The 24,303-nt window shown below is 47.4% G+C and overlaps 1 protein-coding gene across 5 annotated transcripts in view; it reads right to left on the reverse strand.

Annotated features, from left to right (window-relative positions):
- LOC115115993 (phospholipid-transporting ATPase IH-like) overlaps positions 1-24,303 on the reverse strand; it is a 110,415-nt gene that overhangs the window by 39,376 nt on the left and 46,736 nt on the right. For all 5 annotated transcript variants that reach the window (XR_010462645.1, XR_010462638.1, XR_010462639.1 and 2 more), the window contains exons 6-18: positions 21,689-21,817; positions 21,425-21,528; positions 21,284-21,334; positions 21,130-21,194; positions 20,943-21,024; positions 19,134-19,284; positions 18,765-18,962; positions 15,186-15,359; positions 14,892-15,058; positions 12,891-12,962; positions 6,459-6,532; positions 6,253-6,356; positions 28-209 (exon numbers count right to left, since the gene is read on the reverse strand). Coding sequence is in view for 1 of the 5 variants with exons in the window: in XM_065015270.1 (XP_064871342.1) it covers positions 28-209; positions 6,253-6,356; positions 6,459-6,532; positions 12,891-12,962; positions 14,892-15,058; positions 15,186-15,359; positions 18,765-18,962; positions 19,134-19,284; positions 20,943-21,024; positions 21,130-21,194; positions 21,284-21,334; positions 21,425-21,528; positions 21,689-21,817 (1,553 nt within the window). In the remaining 4 variants the exon portion in view is untranslated. The remainder of the gene's footprint in view (positions 1-27; positions 210-6,252; positions 6,357-6,458; positions 6,533-12,890; positions 12,963-14,891; positions 15,059-15,185; positions 15,360-18,764; positions 18,963-19,133; positions 19,285-20,942; positions 21,025-21,129; positions 21,195-21,283; positions 21,335-21,424; positions 21,529-21,688; positions 21,818-24,303) is intronic.

The raw sequence follows: 24,303 nt of genomic DNA on the forward strand, positions 1-24,303 counted from the left end.
ACTGCCTCCTGTGTCCCGTTCTCCTACCTGTCCTCCACAGCCGTGGCCCCCAGCAGGGTGAAGTCCCTCTCGATGAGGTCATAAGCCTGCGCCAGTCGCTGCTCCCTGTCCTGCAGGGCTAGCTTGGCGTCGCTCAGCTGATGACACGCCTCCTCGTACTCTGCTAGGGAGAGACTTCTGTATGCCACACACAGGGTCCGCAAGCCCTCCTGACAGAGGTAAAGGTGAGATGGTTAGGGTTCTCTCTTAGTACTGTGGCCCTATCACTATAGTAAGTATAAGAAGGGTTGTGTGACTGAATATACACAGTACATTTGGAAAGTATTCATACTCCTTGACTTTTTCCACATTTTGTTACGTTACAGCCTTATTCTAAAATTGGTTAAATATTACACACAATACCCCATAATGACAATGCAAAAACAGTTTCCTATACATTTTTGCAAATGTATAAAAAAATTAAAAAATGAAATATCACATTTACATAAGTATTCAGACCCTTTACTCAGTACTTTGTTGAAGCACCTTTGGCAGCAATTTCAGCCTCAATTCATCTTGGGTATGATGCTACAAGCTTGGAACACCTGTATTTGGGGAGTTTCTCCCATTCTTCTCTGCTGATCCTCTCAAGCAGCTCTGTCAGGTTGGATGGGGAGAGTCGCTGCACAGCAATTTTCATGCCTCTCCAGAGTTGTTCGATCCGGTTAAAGTCTGGGCTCTGACTGGGCCACTCAAGGACATTCAGAGACTTGTCCTGGAGCCACTCCTGTGTTGTCTTGGCTGTGTGCTTAGGGTCGTTGTCCTGTTGGAAGGTGAACCTTCACTCCAGTCTGAGGTCCTGAGTGCTTTGGAGCAGGTTTTCATCAAGGATCTCTGTGCTTTGCTTCGTTCCTCTTTCCCTCGATCCTGACTAGTCTCCCAGTCCCTGCCGATGAAAAACATCCCCAAAGCATGATGCTGCCACCACCATGCTTCACTGTAGGGATGGTGCCAGGTTTCCTCCAGACGTAACGCTTGGCATTCAGGCCAAAGAGTTCAATCTTGGTTTCATCGGACAAGAGAATCCTGTTTATCATGGTCTGAGAGTCTTTTAAGTGTCTTTTGGCAAACTCCAAACGGGCTGTCATGTGCCTTTTACTGAGGAGAGTCTTCCGTCTGGCCACTCTACTATAAAGGCCTGATTGCTGGAGTGCTGCATAAATGGTTGTCCTTCTGGAAGGTTCTCCCATCTCCACAGAGGAACTCTTGAGCTCTTTCAGAGTGATTTTGGGGTTCTTGGTCACCTGCCTGACCAAAGATATTCTCCCCCGATTGCTCAGTTTCTTGGTGGTTCCAAACTTCTACCATTTAAGAATGATGGAGGCCACTCTGTTCTTGGGGACCTTCAATGCTGCATAAATGTTTTCATACCCTTCCCCAGATCTGTGCATCGACACAATCCTGTCTCGGAGCTCTACGGACAATTCCTTTGACCTCATGGTTTGGTTTTTGCTTTGACATGCACTGTCAACTGTGGAACCTTATATAGACAGGTGTGTGCCTTTGAAAATCATGTCCAATCAATTGAATTTACCACAATTGGACTCCAATCAAGTTGTGGAAACATCTCAAGGATGATCAGTGGAAACAGGATGCACCTGAGCTCAATTTTGAGTCTCATAGGAAAGGGTCTGAATACTTATGTAAAAACCTGTTTTCGCTTTGTCATTATGGGGTTGTGTATGTAGATTTCTGAGGAAATGTTTTTATTGAATACATTTTAGAATAAAGCTGTAACGTAACAAACTGTGGTAAAAGTCTATTGGTCTGAATACTTTCCCAATGCTCTGTATATATTTGGAGTTTTAGTTATGGTACAGGCATATAAGGAGTAAGAGTATTGGGTTAAGGAGTGTGTTTAGGGAATTGGTGTAGGTATAAAGACAGAGGTAATACTGTATATACAGCGTGTGAGTGTGTTCGAATACCCGAGCCGACAAGGTAAACATCTGTTGATGTGCACTTGAGCGAGGAACTTAATCCTGATTTTCTCCAGGGTCGCTGTACTACTATGCCTGACGCTATAAAACAACACATTTCACTGCACCTATCCTGTGCATGTGACAATAAAATAATAAAAAATCATTACTATCCTCGTGGGTACCGGAAATACCCAAAAGTCCTCACGAGGACAAAGGCTATTTTAGGTTTAGTGGTTAAGCCTAAAAGGTAAAGGGTCAGGTTATAGGGTTAGGAGTTAGGTTAAAGGGTCAGGTTAGGAGTTAGGGTAAAGGGTCAGGTTAGGGTTAGGAGTTAGGTTAAAGGGTCGGGTTAGGAGTTAGGGTAAAGGGTCAGGTTAGGGTTAGGAGTTAGGGTAAAGGGTCAGGTTAGGAGGTTAAAGGTTCAGGTTAGGGTTAGGAGTTAGGGTAAAGGGTCAGGTTAGGAGTTAGGGTAAAGGGTCAGGTTAGGAGGTTAAAGGGTCAGGTTAGGGTTAGGAGTTAGGGTAAAGGGCCAGGTTAGGAGTTAGGGTAAAGGGTCAGGTTAGGAGGTTAAAGGGTCAGGTTAGGGTTAGGAGTTAGGGTAAAGGGTCAGGTTAGGGTTAGGAGTTAGGTTAAAGGGTCAGGTTGGGGCTAGGAGTTAGGTTAAAGGGTCAGGTTAGGGCTAGGAGTTAGGTTAAAGGGTCAGGTTAGGAGTTAGGGTAAAGGGTCAGGTTAGGAGGTTAAAGGGTCAGGTTAGGGTTAGGAGTTAGGGTAAAGGGTCAGGTTAGGGCTAGGAGTTAGGTTAAAGGGTCAGGTTAGGGCTAGGAGTTAGGGTAAAGGGTCAGGTAGGGTTAGGAGTTAGGTTAAATGGTCAGGTTAGGGCTAGGAGGTTAAAGGGTCAGGTTAGGGCTAGGAGTTAGGGTAAAGGGTCAGGTTAGGGTTAGGAGTTAGGGTAAAGGGTCAGGTTAGGGTTAGGAGTTAGGGTAAAGGGTCAGGTTAGGGTTAGGAGTTAGGGTAAAGGGTCAGGTTAGGGCTAGGAGTTAGGTTAAAGGGTCAGGTTAGGGCTAGGAGTTAGGTTAAAGGGTCAGGTTAGGAGTTAGGGTAAAGGGTCAGGTTAGGAGGGTAAAGGGTCAGGTTAGGGTTAGGAGTTAGGGTAAAGGGCCAGGTTAGGAGTTAGGGTAAAGGGTCAGGTTAGGAGGTTAAAGGGTCAGGTTAGGGTTAGGAGTTAGGGTAAAGGGTCAGGTTAGGGTTAGGAGTTAGGTTAAAGGGTCAGGTTAGGGTTAGGAGTTAGGTTAAAGGGTCAGGTTGGGGCTAGGAGTTAGGTTAAAGGGTAAGGTTAGGGCTAGGAGTTAGGTTAAAGGGTCAGGTTAGGAGTTAGGGTAAAGGGTCAGGTTAGGAGGTTAAAGGGTCAGGTTAGGGTTAGGAGTTAGGGTAAAGGGTCAGGTTAGGGTTAGGAGGTTAAAGGGTCAGGTTAGGGCTAGGAGTTAGGTTAAAGGGTCAGGTTAGGGCTAGGAGTTAGGGTAAAGGGTCAGGTAGGGTTAGGAGTTAGGTTAAAGGGTCAGGTTAGGGCTAGGAGGTTAAAGGGTCAGGTTAGGGCTAGGAGTTAGGGTAAAGGGTCAGGTTAGGGTTAGGAGTTAGGGTAAAGGGTCAGGTTAGGGTTAGGAGTTAGAGTAAAGGGTCAGGTTAGGGTTAGGAGTTAGGGTAAAGGGTCAGGTTAGGGCTAGGAGTTAGGTTAAAGGGTCAGGTTAGGGCTAGGAGTTAGGTTAAAGGGTCAGGTTAGGAGTTAGGGTAAAGGGTCAGGTTAGGAGGTTAAAGGGTCAGGTTAGGGTTAGGAGTTAGGGTAAAGGGCCAGGTTAGGAGTTAGGGTAAAGGGTCAGGTTAGGAGGTTAAAGGGTCAGGTTAGGGTTAGGAGTTAGGGTAAAGGGTCAGGTTAGGGTTAGGAGTTAGGTTAAAGGGTCAGGTTAGGGTTAGGAGTTAGGTTAAAGGGTCAGGTTGGGGCTAGGAGTTAGGTTAAAGGGTCAGGTTAGGGCTAGGAGTTAGGTTAAAGGGTCAGGTTAGGAGTTAGGGTAAAGGGTCAGGTTAGGGCTAGGAGTTAGGTTAAAGGGTCAGGTTAGGGTTAGGAGTTAGGGTAAAGGGTCAGGTTAGGGTTAGGAGTTAGGGTAAAGGGTCAGGTTAGGGTTAGGAGTTAGGGTAAAGGGTCAGGTTAGGGTTAGGAGTTAGGGTAAAGGGTCAGGTTAGGGCTAGGAGTTAGGTTAAAGGGTCAGGTTAGGGCTAGGAGTTAGGTTAAAGGGTCAGGTTAGGAGTTAGGGTAAAGGGTCAGGTTAGGAGGAGGTAAAGGGTCAGGTTAGGGTTAGGAGTTAGGGTAAAGGGCCAGGTTAGGAGTTAGGGTAAAGGGTCAGGTTAGGAGGTTAAAGGGTCAGGTTAGGGTTAGGAGTTAGGGGGTTAAGTTAGGGTCAGGTTAGGGTTAGGAGTTAGGTTAAAGGGTCAGGTTAGGGTTAGGAGTTAGGTTAAAGGGTCAGGTTGGGGCTAGGTTAGTTTAGGTTAAAGGGTCAGGTTAGGGCTAGGAGTTAGGTTAAAGGGTCAGGTTAGGAGTTAGGGTAAAGGGTCAGGTTAGGAGGTTAAAGGGTCAGGTTAGGGTTAGGAGTTAGGGTAAAGGGTCAGGTTAGGGTTAGGGTTAGGAGGTTAAAGGGTCAGGTTAGGGCTAGGAGTTAGGTTAAAGGGTCAGGTTAGGGCTAGGAGTTAGGGTAAAGGGTCAGGTAGGGTTAGGAGTTAGGTTAAAGGGTCAGGTTAGGGCTAGGAGTTAGGGTAAAGGGTCAGGTTAGGGCTAGGAGTTAGGTTAAAGGGTCAGGTTAGGGCTAGGAGTTAGGTTAAAGGGTCAGGTTAGGAGTTAGGGTAAAGGGTCAGGTTAGGAGGTTAAAGGGTCAGGTTAGGGTTAGGAGTTAGGGTAAAGGGCCAGGTTAGGAGTTAGGGTAAAGGGTCAGGTTAGGAGGTTAAAGGGTCAGGTTAGGGTTAGGAGTTAGGGTAAAGGGTCAGGTTAAGGTTAGGAGTTAGGTTAAAGGGTCAGGTTAGGGTTAGGAGTTAGGTTAAAGGGTCAGGTTAAGGCTAGGAGTTAGGTTAAAGGGTCAGGTTAGGGCTAGGAGTTAGGTTAAAGGGTCAGGTTAGGAGTTAGGGTAAAGGGTCAGGTTAGGAGGTTAAAGGGTCAGGTTAGGGTTAGGAGGTTAAAGGGTCAGGTTAGGGCTAGGAGTTAGGTTAAAGGGTCAGGTTAGGGCTAGGAGTTAGGGTAAAGGGTCAGGTAGGGTTAGGAGTTAGGTTAAAGGGTCAGGTTAGGGCTAGGAGGTTAAAGGGTCAGGTTAGGGCTAGGAGTTAGGGTAAAGGGTCAGGTTAGGGTTAGGAGTTAGGGTAAAGGGTCAGGTTAGGGTTAGGAGTTAGGGTAAAGGGTCAGGTTAGGGTTAGGAGTTAGGGTAAAGGGTCAGGTTAGGGCTAGGAGTTAGGTTAAAGGGTCAGGTTAGGGCTAGGAGTTAGGTTAAAGGGTCAGGTTAGGGTTAGGCGTTAGTGTAAAGGGTCAGGTTAGGGCTAGGAGTTAGGTTAAAGGGTCAGGTTAGGGTTAGGAGTTAGGTTAAAGGGTCAGGTTAGGGTTAGGAGTTAGGGTAAAGGGTCAGGTTAGGGTTAGGAGTTAGGGTAAAGGGTCAGGTTAGGGCTAGGAGGTTAAAGGGTCAGGTTATGGCTAGGAGTTAGGTTAAAGGGTCAGGTTAGGGCTAGGAGTTAGGGTAAAGGGTCAGGTAGGGTTAGGAGTTAGGTTAAAGGGTCAGGTTAGGGCTAGGAGGTTAAAGGGTCAGGTTAGGGCTAGGAGTTAGGGTAAAGGGTCAGGTTAGGGTTAGGAGTTAGGGTAAAGGGTCAGGTTAGGGCTAGGAGTTAGGTTAAAGGGTCAGGTTAGGGCTAGGAGTTAGTGTAAAGGGTCAGGTTAGGGCTAGGAGTTAGGTTAAAGGGTCAGGTTAGGGTTAGGAGTTAGGTTAAAGGGTCAGGTTAGGGTTAGGAGTTAGGGTAAAGCGTCAGGTTAGGGTTAGGAGTTAGGTTAAAGGGTCAGGTTAGGGTTAGGAGTTAGGTTAAAGGGTCAGGTTAGAGTTAGGAGTTAGGGTAAAGGTTCAGGTTAGGGTTAGGAAAATAGGGAAGAAATGATTTTGAATGGAAATCAATTTAAGGTACCCAAAAGGATAGTAAAACATATGCTGTGTGTGTGTGTGTGTGTGTGTGTGTGTGTGTGTGTGTGTGTGTGTGTGTTTGTGTGTAGCCTTACCAGAGCGTTCTGCTCCACCCGCGCCCGCACCTGCCCCACCTTCCCTGACACCACTCTGGGGAAGATGGAGGAGTCAGCCCCCTTACAGAACAACAGGTACTCCCCTGAGGACAATAGGGAGGGGACAATAGTTAAGAGAGTGTGAGTGACAGAAGATCATGTAGAGATAGATCATGTCTATGTGTGTGTGTTTGTATGTGTGTTACCTGCACTAGACTTGACAATGACGCTCATTCTCCTCCTGACAGAGTCAAAGTTCAGCACGTGTAGCAGCTCAAACCTGGAACACACGCCAGAGTAGACGTCTCATTTAGTATCAGACAAAATACACAGCACATTCTAACAATGTACAAATCAAATCAAATCAAATGGTATTTGTCACATACACATGGTTAGCAGATGTTAGTGCGAGTGTAGCGAAATGCTTGTGCTTCTAGTTCCGACAATGCAGTAATAACCAACAAGTAATCTAGCTAACAATTCCAAAACTACTACCTTATAGACACAAGTGTAAGGGGATAAAGAATATGTACATAAAGATATATGAATGAGTGATGGTACAGAGCGGCATAGGCAAGATACAGTAGATGGTATTGAGTGCAGTATATACATATGAGATGAGTATGTAAACAAAGTGGCATAGTTAAAGTGGCTAGTGATACATGTATTACATAAGGATGCAGTAGATGATATAGAGTACAGTATATACGTATACATATGAGATGAATAATGTAGGGTATGTAAACATTATATTAGGTAGCATTGTTTAAAGTGGCTAGTGATATATTTTACATCATTTTACATCATTTCCCATCAATTCCCATTATTAAAGTGGCTGGAGTTGAGTCAGTGTGTTGGCAGCAGCCACTCAATGTTAGTGGTGGCTGTTTAAGTCTGATGGCCTTGAGATAGAAGCTGTTTTTCAGTCTCTCGGTCCCACAGCAACACGAGCGGCTAGAGACAAACAAAAACACAACAGGCCTTTGTAAAGAGGAATTATCCTTCTCTGTCCCACCCTTATCTCTTCTCCCTCCCTTTCTTCCTCCTTCGTTCTCTCTAAACAGCTGTTTCATAGACAGCCCACTGCAGAGGGGGATGTAGATACTGATGTTATACAAGCAGTGCCTATGGGATCCAAACCTGCTATTTATACCCTTGACAAAAACCACTGTCCCACACGATCTACTGGCTTCTGCTCCCACACTCTTCTGTGTGCCTTCTCACAGGGCTTTCACACTCTTCTGTGTGTCTTCTCACAGGGCTTTCACACTTCTGTGTGTCTTCTCACAGGGCTTTCACACTCTTCTGCGTGTCATCCCACAGGGCTTTCACACTCTTCTGCGTGTCTTCTCACAGGGCTTTCACACTCTTCTGTGTGTCTTCTCACAGGGCTTTCACACTCTTCTGTGTGTCTTCTCACAGGGCTTTCACACTCTTCGTTGTGTCTTCTCACAGGGCTTTCACACTCTTCGGTGTGTCTTCTCACGGGGATTTCACACCCTTCTGCGTGTCTTCTCACAGGGCTTTCACACTCTTCTATGGGTCTTCTCACAGGGCTTTCACACTCTTCTGCGTGTCTTCTCACAGGGCTTTCACACTCTTCTGTGTGTCTTCTCACAGGGCTTTCACACTCTTCTGTGTGTCTTCTCACAGGGCTTTCACACTCTTCTGTGTGTCTTCTCACAGGGCTCTGACACTCTTCTGTGTGTCTTCTCACAGGGCTTTCACACTCTTCTGTGTGTCTTCTCACAGGGCTTTCACACTCTTCTCTGTGTCTTCTCACAGGGCTCTGACACTCTTCTGTGTGTCTTCTCACAGGGCTTTCACACTCTTCTGTGTGTCTTCTCACAGGGCTTTCACACTCTTCTGTGTGTCTTCTCACAGGGCATTCACACTCTTCTGTGTGTCTTCTCATAGGGATTTCACACTCTTCTGTGTGTCTTCTCACAGGGCTTTCACATTCTTCTGTGTGTCTTCTCACAGGGCTTTCACACTCTTCTGTGTGTCTTCTCACAGGGCTTTCACACTCTTCTGTGTGTCTTCTCACAGGGCTCTGACACTCTTCTGCGTGTCTTCTCACAGGGCTTTCACACTCTTCTGTGTGTCTTCTCATAGGGATTTCACACTCTTCTGCGTGTCTTCTCACAGGGCTTTCACACTCTTCTGTTTGTCTTCTCACAGGGCTTTCACACTCTTCTGTGTGTCTTCTCACAGGGCTCTGACACTCTTCTGTGTGTCTTCTCATAGGGATTTCACACTCTTCTGCGTGTCTTCTCACAGGGCTTTCACACTCTTCTGCGTGTCTTCTCACAGGGCTTTCACACTCTTCTGCGTGTCTTCTCACAGGGCTTTCACACTCTTCTGCGTGTCTTCTCACAGGGCTTTCACACTCTTCTGTGTGTCTTCTCACAGGGCTTTCACACTCTTCTGTGTGTCTTCTCACAGGGCTTTCACACTCTTGGTAGTGTTGTCTTAATACAGTTAAGTTGTCTTATTGCAACATTTTAAACACGCGGATGCGAGCCGGTCGCATCCGCGCTTCGGTCTGCAGGTCTGCAGGTTGTATAACTTTTTCATTACATTTCATTATAGTACAACGGTCTGATTTGTCTAATCTTAGCAATTTCTTCTTAGCTAGCTACATAGTCGTCGTTGTATCAAAGATAATTGCGTAATTATCGTATTTCGTCGTCTCCTATCTGCCCAACACGTTCACCGTCTACCGTAGCACTGTAGTAACTATCACACTCAACTGAACGACTTGATTAGTGTAGTGTTAGCTAGCTACATAGTTGTCTTTGCTGTCTTCGTATCCAAGATAATTGTGTAGTTAGAGTGTGTAGTCTTAGAGTGATTATCTTAATTTACCGAGGTTAGCTAGCCAGCTATTTTGTCGTCCTTAACGTAGGAGACACTCCTAGCTAGCCAATAGCCAGCCAACGTCTACTGAATAGAACTTTCGCATTCCGGTCGCATTCCGCTTCGCTCCACAGGTAGTATCATATTTTCATTTCATTTCATTACAGTCCCAACGGTGTGATTTGTTTGATCGTAGCTAGCTACATAGCTAGCTACATAGCCGTCTTTGTTTCAAAGATAATTGTGTAGTCTAGAGCGATTTTCTAGGTTAGCTAGCCAGCTATTGTCGTTCTCCTAACGCAACGTAACGTAACCAACACTGCTAGCTAGCCAGCTTGCCCCGAAAAGCAGCATTGTAGAAACTTCACACTCAACGGAACGACTTGATTAGGGTAGTGTCAACAACGCAGCTAGCCTACCTCAGCAGTACTGTATCATTTTAATCATTTTAGTCAATTAGATTCTTGCTACGTAAGCTTAACTTTCTGAACATTCGAGACGTGTAGTCCACTTGTCATTCCAATCTCCTCTGCATTAGCGTAGCCTCTTCTCTAGCCTGTCAACTATGTGTCTGTCTATCCCTGTTCTCTCCTCTCTGCACAGACCATACAAACGCTCCACACCGCATGGCCGCGGCCACCCTAATCTGGTGGTCCCAGCGCGCACGACCCACGTGGAGTTCCAGGTCTCCGGTAGCCTCTGGAACTGCCGATCTGCGGCCAACAAGGCAGAGTTCATCTCAGCCTATGCCTCCCTCCAGTCCCTCGACTTCTTGGCTCTGACGGAAACATGGATCACCACAGACAACACCGCTACTCCTACTGCTCTCTCTTCGTCCGCCCACGTGCTCTCGCACACCCCGAGAGCTTCTGGTCAGCGGGGTGGTGGCACCGGGATCCTCATCTCTCCCAAGTGGTCATTCTCTCTTTCTCCCCTTACCCATCTGTCTATCGCCTCCTTTGAATTCCATGCTGTCACAGTTACCAGCCCTTCCAAGCTTAACATCCTTATCATTTATCGCCCTCCAGGTTCCCTCGGAGAGTTCATCAATGAGCTTGATGCCTTGATAAGCTCCTTTCCTGAGGACGGCTCACCTCTCACAGTTCTGGGCGACTTTAACCTCCCCACGTCTACCTTTGACTCATTCCTCTCTGCCTCCTTCTTTCCACTCCTCTCCTCTTTTGACCTCACCCTCTCACCTTCCCCCCCTACTCACAAGGCAGGCAATACGCTCGACCTCATCTTTACTAGATGCTGTTCCTCCACTAACCTCATTGCAACTCCCCTCCAAGTCTCCGACCACTACCTTGTATCCTTTTCCCTCTCGCTCTCATCCAACACTTCCCACACTGCCCCTACTCGGATGGTATCGCGCCGTCCCAACCTTCGCTCTCTCTCCCCCGCTACTCTCTCCTCTTCCATCATCTCTTCCCTCTGCTCAAACCTTCTCCAACCTATCTCCTGATTCTGCCTCCTCAACCCTCCTCTCCTCCCTTTCTGCATCCTTTGACTCTCTATGTCCCCTATCCTCCAGGCCGGCTCGGTCCTCCCCTCCCGCTCCGTGGCTCGACGACTCATTGCGAGCTCACAGAACAGGGCTCCGGGCAGCCGAGCGGAAATGGAGGAAAACTCGCCTCCCTGCGGACCTGGCATCCTTTCACTCCCTCCTCTCTACATTTTCCTCCTCTGTCTCTGCTGCTAAAGCCACTTTCTACCACTCTAAATTCCAAGCATCTGCCTCTAACCCTAGGAAGCTCTTTGCCACCTTCTCCTCCCTCTTGAATCCTCCTCCCCCCCCCCTCCTCCCTCTCTGCAGATGACTTCATCAACCATTTTGAAAAGAAGGTCGACGACATCCGATCCTCGTTTGCTAAGTCAAACGACACCGCTGGTTCTGCTCACACTGCCCTACCCTGTGCTCTGACCTCTTTCTCCCCTCTCTCTCCAGATGACATCTCGCGTCTTGTGACGGCCGGCCGCCCAACAACCTGCCCGCTTGACCCTATCCCCTCCTCTCTTCTCCAGACCATCTCCGGTGACCTTCTCCCTTACCTCACCTCGCTCATCAACTCATCCCTGACCGCTGGCTACGTCCCTCCTGTCTTCAAGAGAGCGAGAGTTGCACCCCTTCTGAAAAAACCTACACTCGATCCCTCCGATGTCAACAACTACAGACCAGTATCCCTTCTTTCTTTTCTCTCCAAAACTCTTGAACGTGCCGTCCTTGGCCAGCTCTCCCGCTATCTCTCTCAGAATGACCTTCTTGATCCAAATCAGTCAGGTTTCAAGACTAGTCATTCAACTGAGACTGCTCTTCTCTGTATCACGGAGGCGCTCCGCACTGCTAAAGCTAACTCTCTCTCCTCTGCTCTCATCCTTCTAGACCTATCGGCTGCCTTCGATACTGTGAACCATCAGATCCTCCTCTCCACCCTCTCCGAGTTGGGCATCTCCGGCGCGGCCCACGCTTGGATTGCGTCCTACCTGACAGGTCGCTCCTACCAGGTGGCGTGGCGAGAATCCGTCTCCTCACCACGTGCTCTCACCACTGGTGTCCCCAGGGCTCTGTTCTAGGCCCTCTCCTATTCTCGCTATACACCAAGTCACTTGGCTCTGTCATAACCTCACATGGTCTCTCCTATCATTGCTATGCAGACGACACACAATTAATCTTCTCCTTTCCCCCTTCTGACGACCAGGTGGCGAATCGCATCTCTGCATGTCTGGCAGACATATCAGTGTGGATGACGGATCATCACCTCAAGCTGAACCTCGGCAAGACGGAGCTGCTCTTCCTCCCGGGAAGGACTGCCCGTTCCATGATCTCGCCATCACGGTTGACAACTCCATTGTGTCCTCGTCCCAGAGCGCTAAGAACCTTGGCGTGATCCTGGACAGCACCCTGTCGTTCTCAAATAACATCAAGGCGGTGGCCCGTTCCTGTAGGTTCATGCTCTACAACATCCGCAGAGTACGACCCTGCCTCACACAGGAAGCGGCGCAGGTCCTAATCCAGGCACTTGTCATCTCCCGTCTGGATTACTGCAACTCACTGTTGGCTGGGCTCCCTGCCTGTGCCATTAAACCCCTACAACTCATCCAGAACGCCGCAGCCCGTCTGGTGTTCAACCTTCCCAAGTTCTCTCACGTCACCCCGCTCCTCCGCTCTCTCCACTGGCTTCCAGTTGAAGCTCGCATCCGCTACAAGACCATGGTGCTTGCCTACGGAGCTGTGAGGGGAACGGCACCTCAGTACCTCCAGGCTCTGATCAGGCCCTACACCCAAACAAGGGCACTGCGTTCATCCACCTCTGGCCTGCTCGCCTCCCTACCACTGAGGAAGTACAGTTCCCGCTCAGCCCAGTCAAAACTGTTCGCTGCTCTGGCCCCCCAATGGTGGAACAAACTCCCTCACGACGCCAGGACAGCGGAGTCAATCACCACCTTCCGGAGACACCTGAAACCCCACCTCTTTAAGGAATACCTAGGATAGGATAAAGTAATCCTTCTCACCCCCTCCCCCCTTAAAAGACCTAGATGCACTATTGTAAAGTGGCTGTTCCACTGGATGTCATAAGGTGAAAGCACCAATTTGTAAGTCGCTCTGGATAAGAGCGTCTGCTAAATGACTTAAATGTAATGTAATGTTAACTTCTATTAATTAGATTGAATTAATAACTTGGGATATGAATGTGTAACTCTATGGTAACTCGATGCTTTCTCAGGAAGCTGTGAAATATGAAAGGCCAAATTAAAAGATGTTGTGAGCAGAGCCCCACCTCTCAATCTCATCCTCCTTATTGAGAATCTCCATATGACGGTCTTTGAGTCTTAGATATGTGTACCCCAACCTAAGAGAGACAGAAAGCGAGAAGAGAGGGAGAGAGAGGGGGACAGAGAGTGAGATGAGAGAGAGGGGGACAGAGAGGGAGAGAGAGAGAGAGGGGTACAGAGAGGGAGAGAGAGAGAGAGGGGTACAGAGAGGGAGAGAGAGAGAGGGGGACAGAGAGGGAGAGAGAGGGGTACAGAGAGGGAGAGAGAGGGGGACAGAGAGGGAGAGAGAGAGAGAGGGGGACAGGGAGAGGAGAGAGAGAGGGGGACAGAGAGGGAGAGAGAGGGGGACAGAGAGTGAGATGAGAGAGAGGGGGACAGAGAGGGAGAGAGAGAGAGAGGGGACAGAGAGGGAGAGAGAGAGAGGGGGACAGAGAGTGAGATGAGAGAGAGGGGGACAGAGAGGGAGAGAGAGAGAGAGGGGTACAGAGAGGGAGAGAGAGAGAGGGGGGACAGAGAGTGAGATGAGAGAGAGGGGGACAGAGAGGAGAGAGAGAGAGAGGGGGACAGAGAGGGAGAAAGAGAGAGAGGGGTACAGAGAGGGAGAGAGAGAGAGGGGGACAGAGAGGGAGAGAGAGAGAGAGAGGGGTACAGAGAGGGAGAGAGAGAGAGAGAGATGGGGACAGAGGGAGAGAGAGGGTACAGAGAGGGAGAAAGCAAGAGAGAGGGGTACAGAGAGGGAGAGAGAGAGAGAGAGAGAGAGGGGGACAGAGGGATAGAGAGAGAGAGAGAGAGAGAGAGAGAGAGAGACAGAGGGAGAGAGAGAGGGGGGTACAGAGAGGGGGAAAGAGGGATAGAGAGAGAGAGAGAGAGAGAGAGAGAGGGGGACAGAGGGAGAGAGAGAGAGAGGGGGGTACAGAGGGAGAGAGAGAGAGAGAGAGAGAGAGGGACAGAGAGGGAGAGAGAGAGAGGGGGAAAGAGGGATAGAGAGAGAGAGAGAGAGAGAGGGGACAGAGGGAGAGAGAGAGAGAGAGGGGTACAGAGGGAGGAAGAGAGAGGGGGACAGAGGGAGAGAGAGAGAGAGAGAGAGAGGGACAGAGAGGGAGAGAGAGAGGGGTACAGAGAGCGAGATGAGAGGGAGAGAGTGTTCAGTAGGTTAGAGAAAAGTCATGACTATTTGTGTGCTTGTCTGTATTATCCCTAAGTGTGTGTGTATCACCAAGTGTGTGTGTGTATCACCAAGTGTGTGTGTGTATTGTTAAGTGTGTGCATGTATTGCTTAGTGTGTGCATGTGTCTGTGTCCTTCAGTATGTGTGTGTTTGTCCTTCAGTATGTGTGTGTCCTTCAGAATGTGTTTGTGTGTGTTTGTGTGTGTGTGTGTTTCAGTGTGTGTGTGTTTCAGTGTGTGTGTTTCAGTGTGTGTGTGTGTGTGTGTGTGTGTATGTGTGTGTGTTTCAGTGGGTGTGTATGTTTCAGTGTGTGTGTGTGTGTGCGTGTCCTTCAGTGTCTGTGCATGTCCTTCAGTGTGTGTGTGTGTTCTTCAGTGTGTGTGTGTGTGTCTTTCAGTGTATGTGTGTCCTTCAGTGTGTGTGTCCTTCAGTGTGTGCGTGTTCTTCAGTGTGTGTGTGTCCTTCTGTGTGCGTGTGTGTCCTTCAGTGTGTGTGTGTCCTTCAGTGTGTGTGTGTCCTTCAGTGTGTGTGTGTTCTTCAGTGTGTGTGTGTTCTTCAGTGTGTGTGTTCTTCAGTGTGTGTGTGTCCTTCAGTGTGTGTGTGTGTTCTTCAGTGTGTGTGTGTTCTTCAGTGTGTGTGTGTTCTTCAGTGTGTGGGTGTTCTTCAGTGTGTGTGTGTCCTTCAGTGTGTGTGTGTTCTTCAGTGTGTGTGTGTGTTCTTCAGTGTGTGTGTGTGTGTGTGTGTGTGTGTGTGTTCTTCAGTGTGTGTGTGTGTGTTTTCTTCAGTGTGTGTGTGTGTTCTTCACTGTGTGTGTGTGTGTTCTTCAGTGTGTGTGTTACCTCTTCATGCCCTCCACCAATGCCACCTCATCAGGAGAAGATGATATGTAGAAAGAGGTGGGTTTTCCCTGGTGGATCCCTCTCTTGATGCTGTCCACTGTCTCCTCCTCCTTCACCTGCACCGTGTGGCACAGACACAGAGCCCGAAAGAACAGCTCCTCATGCTCCTGAGACACACACACTGTCAGACACACACACACACACACACACACACACACACACAGACACACACACACGCACAGACAGACACAGACAGACAGACAGACAGACAGACAGACAGACTCTCTGTCTTACCCTGTGGTCTCCTCCAGGTGAGGAGTCGATCATGTCTATACTGGAAGCAGCACTGAGGATCTGTCCATTACAGATGGCGTGGGGGATATACACGAGTCCGTCCACACAGCACTCTATAAACTCCATGTTGTTCTCTGTCAACGTGCCCGTCTTATCAGTAAACACATACTCCACCTGCACATACAGACCAGGTAGATGCTGATCTGAGGTCAGTTTTTGGAATGTGTGGCCAGCATCCATGTAACATCTCATTATAAGTGTCTGTACTGTACATGTACATTATAAGTGTGTGTGTGTGTGCGCATAAGTGAGTCTAGTATATCTATATCTATCTATGTGTGTGTGTGTGTGCACACAAGTGAGTCTAGTATATCTATATCTATCTGTGTGTGTGTGTGTGCACACAAGTGAGTCTAGTATATCTATATCTATCTATGTGTGTGTGTGTGCACACAAGTGAGTGTAGTATATCTATATCTATATATGTGTGTGTGTGTGTGCACACAAGTGAGTCTATTATATCTATATCTATCTATGTGTGTGTGTGTGTGTGTGTGTGTGTGTGCACACAAGTGAGTCTAGTATATCTATATCTATCTATGTGTGTGTGTGTGCACACAAGTGAGTCTAGTATATCTATATCTATCTATGTGTGTGTGTGTGTGTGTGCACACAAGTGAGTCTAGTATATCTATATCTATCTATGTGTGTGTGTGTGTGTGTGTGTGTGTGCATACAAGTGAGTCTAGTATATCTATATCTATCTATGTGTGTGTGTGTGCACACAAGTGAGTCTAGTATATCTATATCTATCTATGTGTGTGTGTGTGTGTGTGTGTGCACACAAGTGAGTCTAGTATATCTATATCTATCTATGTGTGTGTGTGTGTGTGTGCGTGTGCACACGAGTCAGTGTAGTATCAATATATATATATATATATATGTGTGTGTGTGTATATATATATATATATATATATACATACACTGCTCAAAAAAATAAAGGGAACACTTAAACAACACAATGTAACTCCAAGTAAATCACACTTCTGTGAAATCAAACTGTCCACTTAGGAAGCAACACTGATTGACAATAAATTTCACATGCTGTTGTGCAAATGGAATAGACAACAGGTGGAAATTATAGGCAATTAGCAAGACATACCCAATAAAGGAGTGGTTCTGCAGGTGGTGACCACAGACCACTTCTCAGTTCCTATGCTTCCTGGCTGATGTTTTGGTCACTTTTGAATGCTGGCGGTGCTTTCACTCTAGTGGTAGCATGAGACGGAGTCTACAACCCACACAAGTGGCTCAGGTAGTGCAGCTCATCCAGGATGGCACATCAATGCGAGCTGTGGCAAGAAGGTTTGCTGTGTCTGTCACCGTAGTGTCCAGAGCATGGAGGCGCTACCAGGAGACAGGCCAGTACATCAGGAGAGGTGGAGGAGGCCGTAGGAGGGCAACAACCCAGCAGCAGGACCACTACCTCCGCCTTTGTGCAAGGAGGAGCAGGAGGAGCACTGCCAGTGCCCTGCAAAATTACCTCCAGCAGGCCACAAATGTGCATGAGTCTGGTCAAACGGTCAGAAACAGACTCCATGAGGGTGGTATGAGGGCCCGACATCCACAGGTGGGGGTTGTGCTTACAGCCCAACACCGTGCAGGACATTTGGCATTTGCCAGAGAACACCAAGATTGGCAAAATCACCACTGGCGCCCTGTGCTCTGACTGACTGCCTGACTGCCATTAGGTACCGAGATGAGATCCTCAGACCCCTTGTGAGACCATATGCTGGTGCGGTTGGCCCTGGGTTTCTCCTAATACAAGACAACGCTAAACCTCACGTGACTGGAGTGTGTCAGCAGTTCCTGCAAGAGGAAGGCATTGATGCTATGGACTGGCCCGCCCGTTCCCCAGACCTGAATCCAATTGAGCACATCTGGGACATCATGTCTCGCTCCATCCACCAATGCCACGTTGCACCACAGACTGTCCAGGAGTTGGCGGATGCTTTAGTCCAGGTCTGGGAGGAGATCCCTCAGGAGACCATCCGCCACCTCATCAGGAGCTTGCCCAGGCGTTGTAGGGAGGTCATACAGGAACGTACTGAGCCTCATTTGGACTTGTTTTAAGGACATTACATCAAAGTTGGATCAGCCTGTAGTGTGGTTTTCCACTTTAATTTTGAGTGTGACTCCAAATCCAGACCTCCATGCGTTGATAAATTTGATTTCCATTGATAATTTTTGTGTGATTTTGTTGTCAGCACATTCAACTATGTGTACCTGTGGATGTATTTCAAGGCCTACCTTCACACTCAGTGCCTATTTGCTTGACATCATGGGAAAATCAACAGAATTCAGTCAAGACCTCAGAAAACAAATTGTAGACCTCCACAAGTCTGGTTCATCGTTTGGAGCAATTTCCAAATGCCTGAAGGAACCACGTTCATCTGTACAAACAATAGTACGCAAGTTTAAACACCATGTAACCACGCAGTCTTCATACCGCTCAGGAAGGAGACGCGTTCTGTCTCCTAGAGATGAACATACTTTGTTGAGAAAAGTGCAAATCAATCCCAGAACAACTGCAAAGGACCTTGTGAAGATGCTGGAGGAAACAGGTACAAAAGTATCTATATCCACAGTGAAATGAGTCCTATATCGACATAACCTGAAAGGCCACTCAGCAAGGAAGAAGCCACTGCTCCAAAACCGCAATAAAAAAGCCAGACTATGGTTTGCAACTGCACATGGGGAAATGTCCTTGGAGAAATGTCCTCTGGTCTGATGAAACAAAAATAGAACTGTTTGGCCATAATGACCATCGTTATGTTTGGAGGAAAAAGGGGGATGCTTGCAAGCCGAAGTTCACCATCCCAACCGTGAAGCACGGGGGTGGCAGCATCATGTTGTGGGGGTGTTTTGCTGCAGGAGGGACTGGTGCACTTCACAAAATAGATGGCATCATGAGTACGGAAAATGATGTGGATATATTGAAGCAACATCTCAAGACATCAGTCAGGAAGTTAAAGCTTGGTCGCAAATGGGTCTTCCAAATGGACAATGACCCCAAGCATACTTCCAAAGCTGTGGCAAAATTGCTAAAGGACAACCAAGTCAAGGTATTGGAGTGGCCAACTTATTGTGGGAAGCTTTTGGAAGGCTACCCAAAATGTTTGACCCAAGTTAAACAATTTAAAGGCAATGCTACCAAATACTAATTGTGTGTATGTAAACTTCTGACCCACTGGGAATGTGATGAAAGAAATAAAAGCTGAAATAAATCATGCTCTCTACTATTATTCTGACATTTCACATTCTTAAAATTAAGTGGTGATCCTAACTGACCTGAGACAGGGAATTTTTACTAGGATTAAATGTCAGGAATTGTGAAAAACTGAGTTTAAATGTATTTGGCTAAGGTGTATGTAAACTTCCAACTTCAACTGTATGTGCGTGTGTGTGTGTGTGTGTGTGTGTGAGTGAGTCTAGTATATCTATCTGTGTGTGTGTGTGTGTGTGTGTGTGTGTGTGTGCGAGTGAGTCTAGTATATATCTTTATATATGTGTGTGTACCTGTCCCAGCTCTTCATTGAGGTCTGATGTGTTGACCTGAGCCCCCTCCCCCAGCTCATCATCGTACATATCCTTGTCCCAGACTATGAAGTAAGACCCCAGGAACTTCTGCATCTCCACGGTAACGTACATGGAGACTGGAATGATGTAGTTAAACAACACCATGAAGGCCAGGAAGTCTGTGAACGCCCTGATCACCTAAGAGAGAGAGAGGAGAGGATGAGGGATGAGAAAGATAGAGAGAAGATTTAGAGAGAGAGAACGACAGCCTTAATCAGAATCAGTGAATGTTAAGCTGGGAGAGACCTGATGAATCGTTTTACTGTGACAACATGCATTGTGGGTAGTGTAGTTGCTTGCAGGACTGACCACGTGGCGTTCTCTGTCGATCTCGGTCCTGTGGTTGTACCAGGGCTGGTCGTGGTCAGCAGACCTCTGCCACGCGTACTTCAGAACTGTGTTAATGACCGCTTTACTGATCAGGATACACAGATACACTATGAGGAATGCATTCATAGACCTGGGGAGAGAGAGATGGAGGGGGATGGAGGGGGAGAGCGAGAGGGAGGGAGAGAGAGATGGAGGGGGAGAGCGAGAGGGAGGGGAGAGAGAGATGGAGGGGGAGAGCGAGAGGGAGGGAGAGAGAGAGATGGAGGGTGGAGAGAGATGGAGGGGGGAGGGAGAGAGAGATGGAGGGGGAGAGCGAGAGGGAGGGAGAGAGAGAGAGGGAGAGAGAGATGGAGGGGGAAGAGAGGGAGTTAGGGAGAGACACACACACACACACACACACAGCTTGAATGAAATCAAACAGAATGATGCAGCCATTATGTAATAACAGCAAGAGCAGCAGGTTGAGATAGGAGCCAGCTGGTCTAATATATTCAATCGCTTATTTTCCAATATCAAACTGTCTGTGTGGGAGCCATTCTTACAATACACTACACTTCACTAGTGCCTTCTCCTTATGCACTATTTCTTGCATGTTTAGGTACTCTGTGGGTTGGATTGGTGATTAAACATCCTACTATCATTCTACAATTCCAACTCCTACTATCATTCCAACTCCTACTATCATTCTGCCATTCCAACTCCTACTATCATTCCAACTCCTACTATCAGTCCAACTCCTACTATCATTCTGCTATTCCAACTCCTACTATCATTCCAACTCCTACTATCATTCTACAATTCCAACTCCTAATATCATTCTGCTATTCCAACTCCTACTATCATTCCAACTCCTACTATCATTCTGCTATTCCAACTCCTACTATCATTCCAACTCCTACTATCATTCTGCTATTCCAACTCATACTATCATTCCAACTCCTACTATCATTCCAACTCCTACTATCATTCTGCTATTCCAACTCCTGCAATCCTTCATCAGACATGTAGTTCTAGCCTAACTAAAGCAAAACAGACACCGTGGGGAGGGAGGTATAGATCTACCTACTAGTGGAATAGATCTACCTACTACGGGAATAGATCTACCTACTACGGGAATAGATCTACCTACTACGGGAATAGATCTACCTACTACGGGAATAGATCTACCTACTACTTTAACAGATCTACCTACTACGGGAATAGATCTACCTACTACGGGAATAGATCTACCTACTACGGGAATAGATCTACCTACTACGGGAATAGATCTACCTACTACGGGAATAGATCTACCTACTACTTTAACAGATCTACCTACTACGGGAATAGATCTACCTACTACGGGAATAGATCTACCTACTACGGGAATAGATCTACCTACTACGGGAATAGATCTACCTACTACGGGAACAGATCTACCTACTACGGGAATAGATCTACCTACTACGGGAATAGATCTACCTACTACGGGAATAGATCTACCTACTACGGGAATAGATCTACCTACTACTGTACATACCACTTTCCTTCCAAATGATCTTGTTTACACACAGCACATACTTAAATTCTATATTCTGACACGTGCTCACTCTAATATACTGCATCTACCCTAGGATTGTTAACTGGACTCATTCTGTCATTTATAGATTTTGGATTATTTGTGTATTTGTATAGTATTTATGAGACATTCTACTGCATTGTTAGGAGCTAGTAACAAACATTTAGCTGCACCTGCTATAACACCTGCAAATCTTTGTACGTGACCAATAAACTTTGATTTGATCTTACTTTTCTACAGCGGAGCGTTTCTGGGATTTGGACTGGTAGTTCAGCGTCATCTTGGTGTCCATGCCCGTGTAGATGGCTACAGCTGTGGGGACAACAAGGTTACCATCACTACAGACACAGTACTGTGTGTGTGTGTGTGTGTGTGTGTGTGTGTGTGTGTGTGTGTGTGTGTTTGTGTGTGTGTTACCATAAATGTGTTCTGTGTTCTTCAGGGTGGCTCCTCTGAGGAGAAGGTTCTCAGCTCCCAGGGGTCTGAAAAAAGAGGAGGAACAAATGAAAGATGAAAAGTTTGACACAGACAAAGACATTTTAGGAATGAGAGATGGGAATGTTGGTCTTACCTGGCTATGGGATCTTCACTTTCCTTATAAATATTGATGCGCCCCACAAATCTGTATGAGGCAACAAAAAAAAAGTCATGCCATTTTCCACAAACGAACAGGTCAATTATAATGATTCTGTGTTAAACATGTGTCCCTCACTTGTAGAGGTCAGGCTGTGGTTGTTCACATTCAATAGTCGCATGTAGAGAGTCCACCTCCTGCTCTGTCTTAAAGACCATGGTGTCGGGTACAGCATAGTAGGTCTGATACAGAGCGAGAGAGAGAGTGAGAGAGTGAGAGAGAGAGAGAGAGAGAGAGAGAGAGAGTGAGAGAGAGAGTGAGATGAGTCACGAGAAGTCATGTTTGATCAGAGAGCGTGCTGGGAGAATGGTGCAGTGTGTGTCTGTGTCTGTGTGTGTTTACTTTGTGGCTGGACTCGCCATCCAGGCTGGTGGTGGTGACGTAGCAAGTTCCGTCATCGCGGCTGGATGAGAGCAGGATGAGGTCACAGGGGAACGTCTCGTCTTCCCTCGCCATGACAACGTCCCCCACCTGACAGGACAAGCACATCAACAATGACCATCACTTTAGACTATAGAAATAAAGCCTGCGTCCCAAATCACACCCTATTCCCTTGAGCACTACTGTTGACCTTGGGGGCGTCAGGTAGCCTAGTGGTTAGAGTGTTGGGCCAGTAACCAAAAGGTTGCTGGATTGAATCCCCGAGCTACAAGGTAAAAATCTGCCGTTCTGCCCCTGAACAAGGCAGTTAACCCACTGTTCCCCGGTAGGCCGTCATTGTAAATAAGAATTTGTTCTTAACTGACTTGCCAAGTTAAATAAAGGTTCAATAAAATAAATTACCTGATCTAAATGTTGTGGACTACCCTATTCCTCATGCAGTGTACTACTGTTGACCAGAGCCCAACCTGGTGACTCTGATCGTCTAAATGTTGTGGACTACCCTATTCCTCATGCAGTGTACTACTGTTGACCAGAGCCCAACCTGGTGACTCTGATCGTCTAAATGTTGTGGACTACCCTATTCCTCATGCAGTGTACTACTGTTGACCAGAGCCCAACCTGGTGACTCTGATCGTCTAAATGTTGTGGACTACCCTATTCCTCATGCAGTGTACTACTGTTGACCAGAGCCCAACCTGGTGACTCTGATCGTCTAAATGTTGTGGACTACCCTATTCCTCATGCAGTGCACTACTGTTGACCAGAGCCCAACCTGGTGACTCTGATCGTCTAAATGTTGTGGACTACCCTATTCCTCATGCAGTGCACTACTGTTGACCAGAGCCCAACCTGGTGACTCTGATCGTCTAAATGTTGTGGACTACCCTATTCCTCATGCAGTGTACTACTGTTGACCAGAGCCCAACCTGGTGACTCTGATCGTCTAAATGTTGTGGACTACCCTATTCCTCATGCAGTGCACTACTGTTGACCAGAGCCCAACCTGGTGACTCTGATCGTCTAAATGTTGTGGACTACCCTATTCCTCATGCAGTGTACTACTGTTGACCAGAGCCCAACCTGGTGACTCTGATCGTCTAAATGTTGTGGACTACCCTATTCCTCATGCAGTGTACTACTGTTGACCAGAGCCCAACCTGGTGACTCTGATCGTCTAAATGTTGTGGACTACCCTATTCCTCATGCAGTGTACTACTGTTGACCAGAGCCCAACCTGGTGACTCTGATCGTCTAAATGTTGTGGACTACCCTATTCCTCATGCAGTGCACTACTGTTGACCAGAGCCCAACCTGGTGACTCTGATCGTCTAAATGTTGTGGACTACCCTATTCCTCATGCAGTGTACTACTGTTGACCAGAGCCCAACCTGGTGACTCTGATCGTCTAAATGTTGTGGACTACCCTATTCCTCATGCAGTGTACTACTGTTGACCAGAGCCCAACCTGGTGACTCTGATCGTCTAAATGTTGTGGACTACCCTATTCCTCATGCAGTGTACTACTGTTGACCAGAGCCCAACCTGGTGACTCTGATCGTCTAAATGTTGTGGACTACCCTATTCCTCATGCAGTGTACTACTGTTGACCAGAGCCCAACCTGGTGACTCTGATCGTCTAAATGTTGTGGACTACCCTATTCCTCATGCAGTGCACTACTGTTGACCAGAGCCAACCTGGTGACTCTGATCGTCTAAATGTTGTGGACTACCCTATTCCTCATGCAGTGCACTACTGTTGACCAGAGCCCAACCTGGTGACTCTGATCGTCTAAATGTTGTGGACTACCCTATTCCTCATGCAGTGTACTACTGTTGACCAGAGCCCAACCTGGTGACTCTGATCGTCTAAATGTTGTGGACTACCCTATTCCTCATGCAGTGTACTACTGTTGACCAGAGCCCAACCTGGTGACTCTGATCGTCTAAATGTTGTGGACTACCCTATTCCTCATGCAGTGTACTACTGTTGACCAGAGCCCAACCTGGTGACTCTGATCGTCTAAATGTTGTGGACTACCCTATTCCTCATGCAGTGTACTACTGTTGACCAGAGCCCAACCTGGTGACTCTGATCGTCTAAATGTTGTGGACTACCCTATTCCTCATGCAGTGTACTACTGTTGACCAGAGCCCAACCTGGTGACTCTGATCGTCTAAATGTTGTGGACTACCCTATTCCTCATGCAGTGTACTACTGTTGACCAGAGCCCAACCTGGTGACTCTGATCGTCTAAATGTTGTGGACTACCCTATTCCTCATGCAGTGTACTACTGTTGACCAGAGGCCAACCTGGTGACTCTGATCGTCTAAATGTTGTGGACTACCCTATTCCTCATGCAGTGTACTACTGTTGACCAGAGCCCAACCTGGTGACTCTGATCGTCTAAATGTTGTGGACTACCCTATTCCTCATGCAGTGTACTACTGTTGACCAGAGCCCAACCTGGTGACTCTGATCGTCTAAATGTTGTGGACTACCCTATTCCTCATGCAGTGTACTACTGTTGACCAGAGCCCAACCTGGTGACTCTGATCGTCTAAATGTTGTGGA

The sequence above is a fragment of the Oncorhynchus nerka genome, linkage group LG3, assembly GCF_034236695.1.
Source record: "Oncorhynchus nerka isolate Pitt River linkage group LG3, Oner_Uvic_2.0, whole genome shotgun sequence".
NCBI lineage: Eukaryota > Metazoa > Chordata > Actinopteri > Salmoniformes > Salmonidae > Oncorhynchus > Oncorhynchus nerka.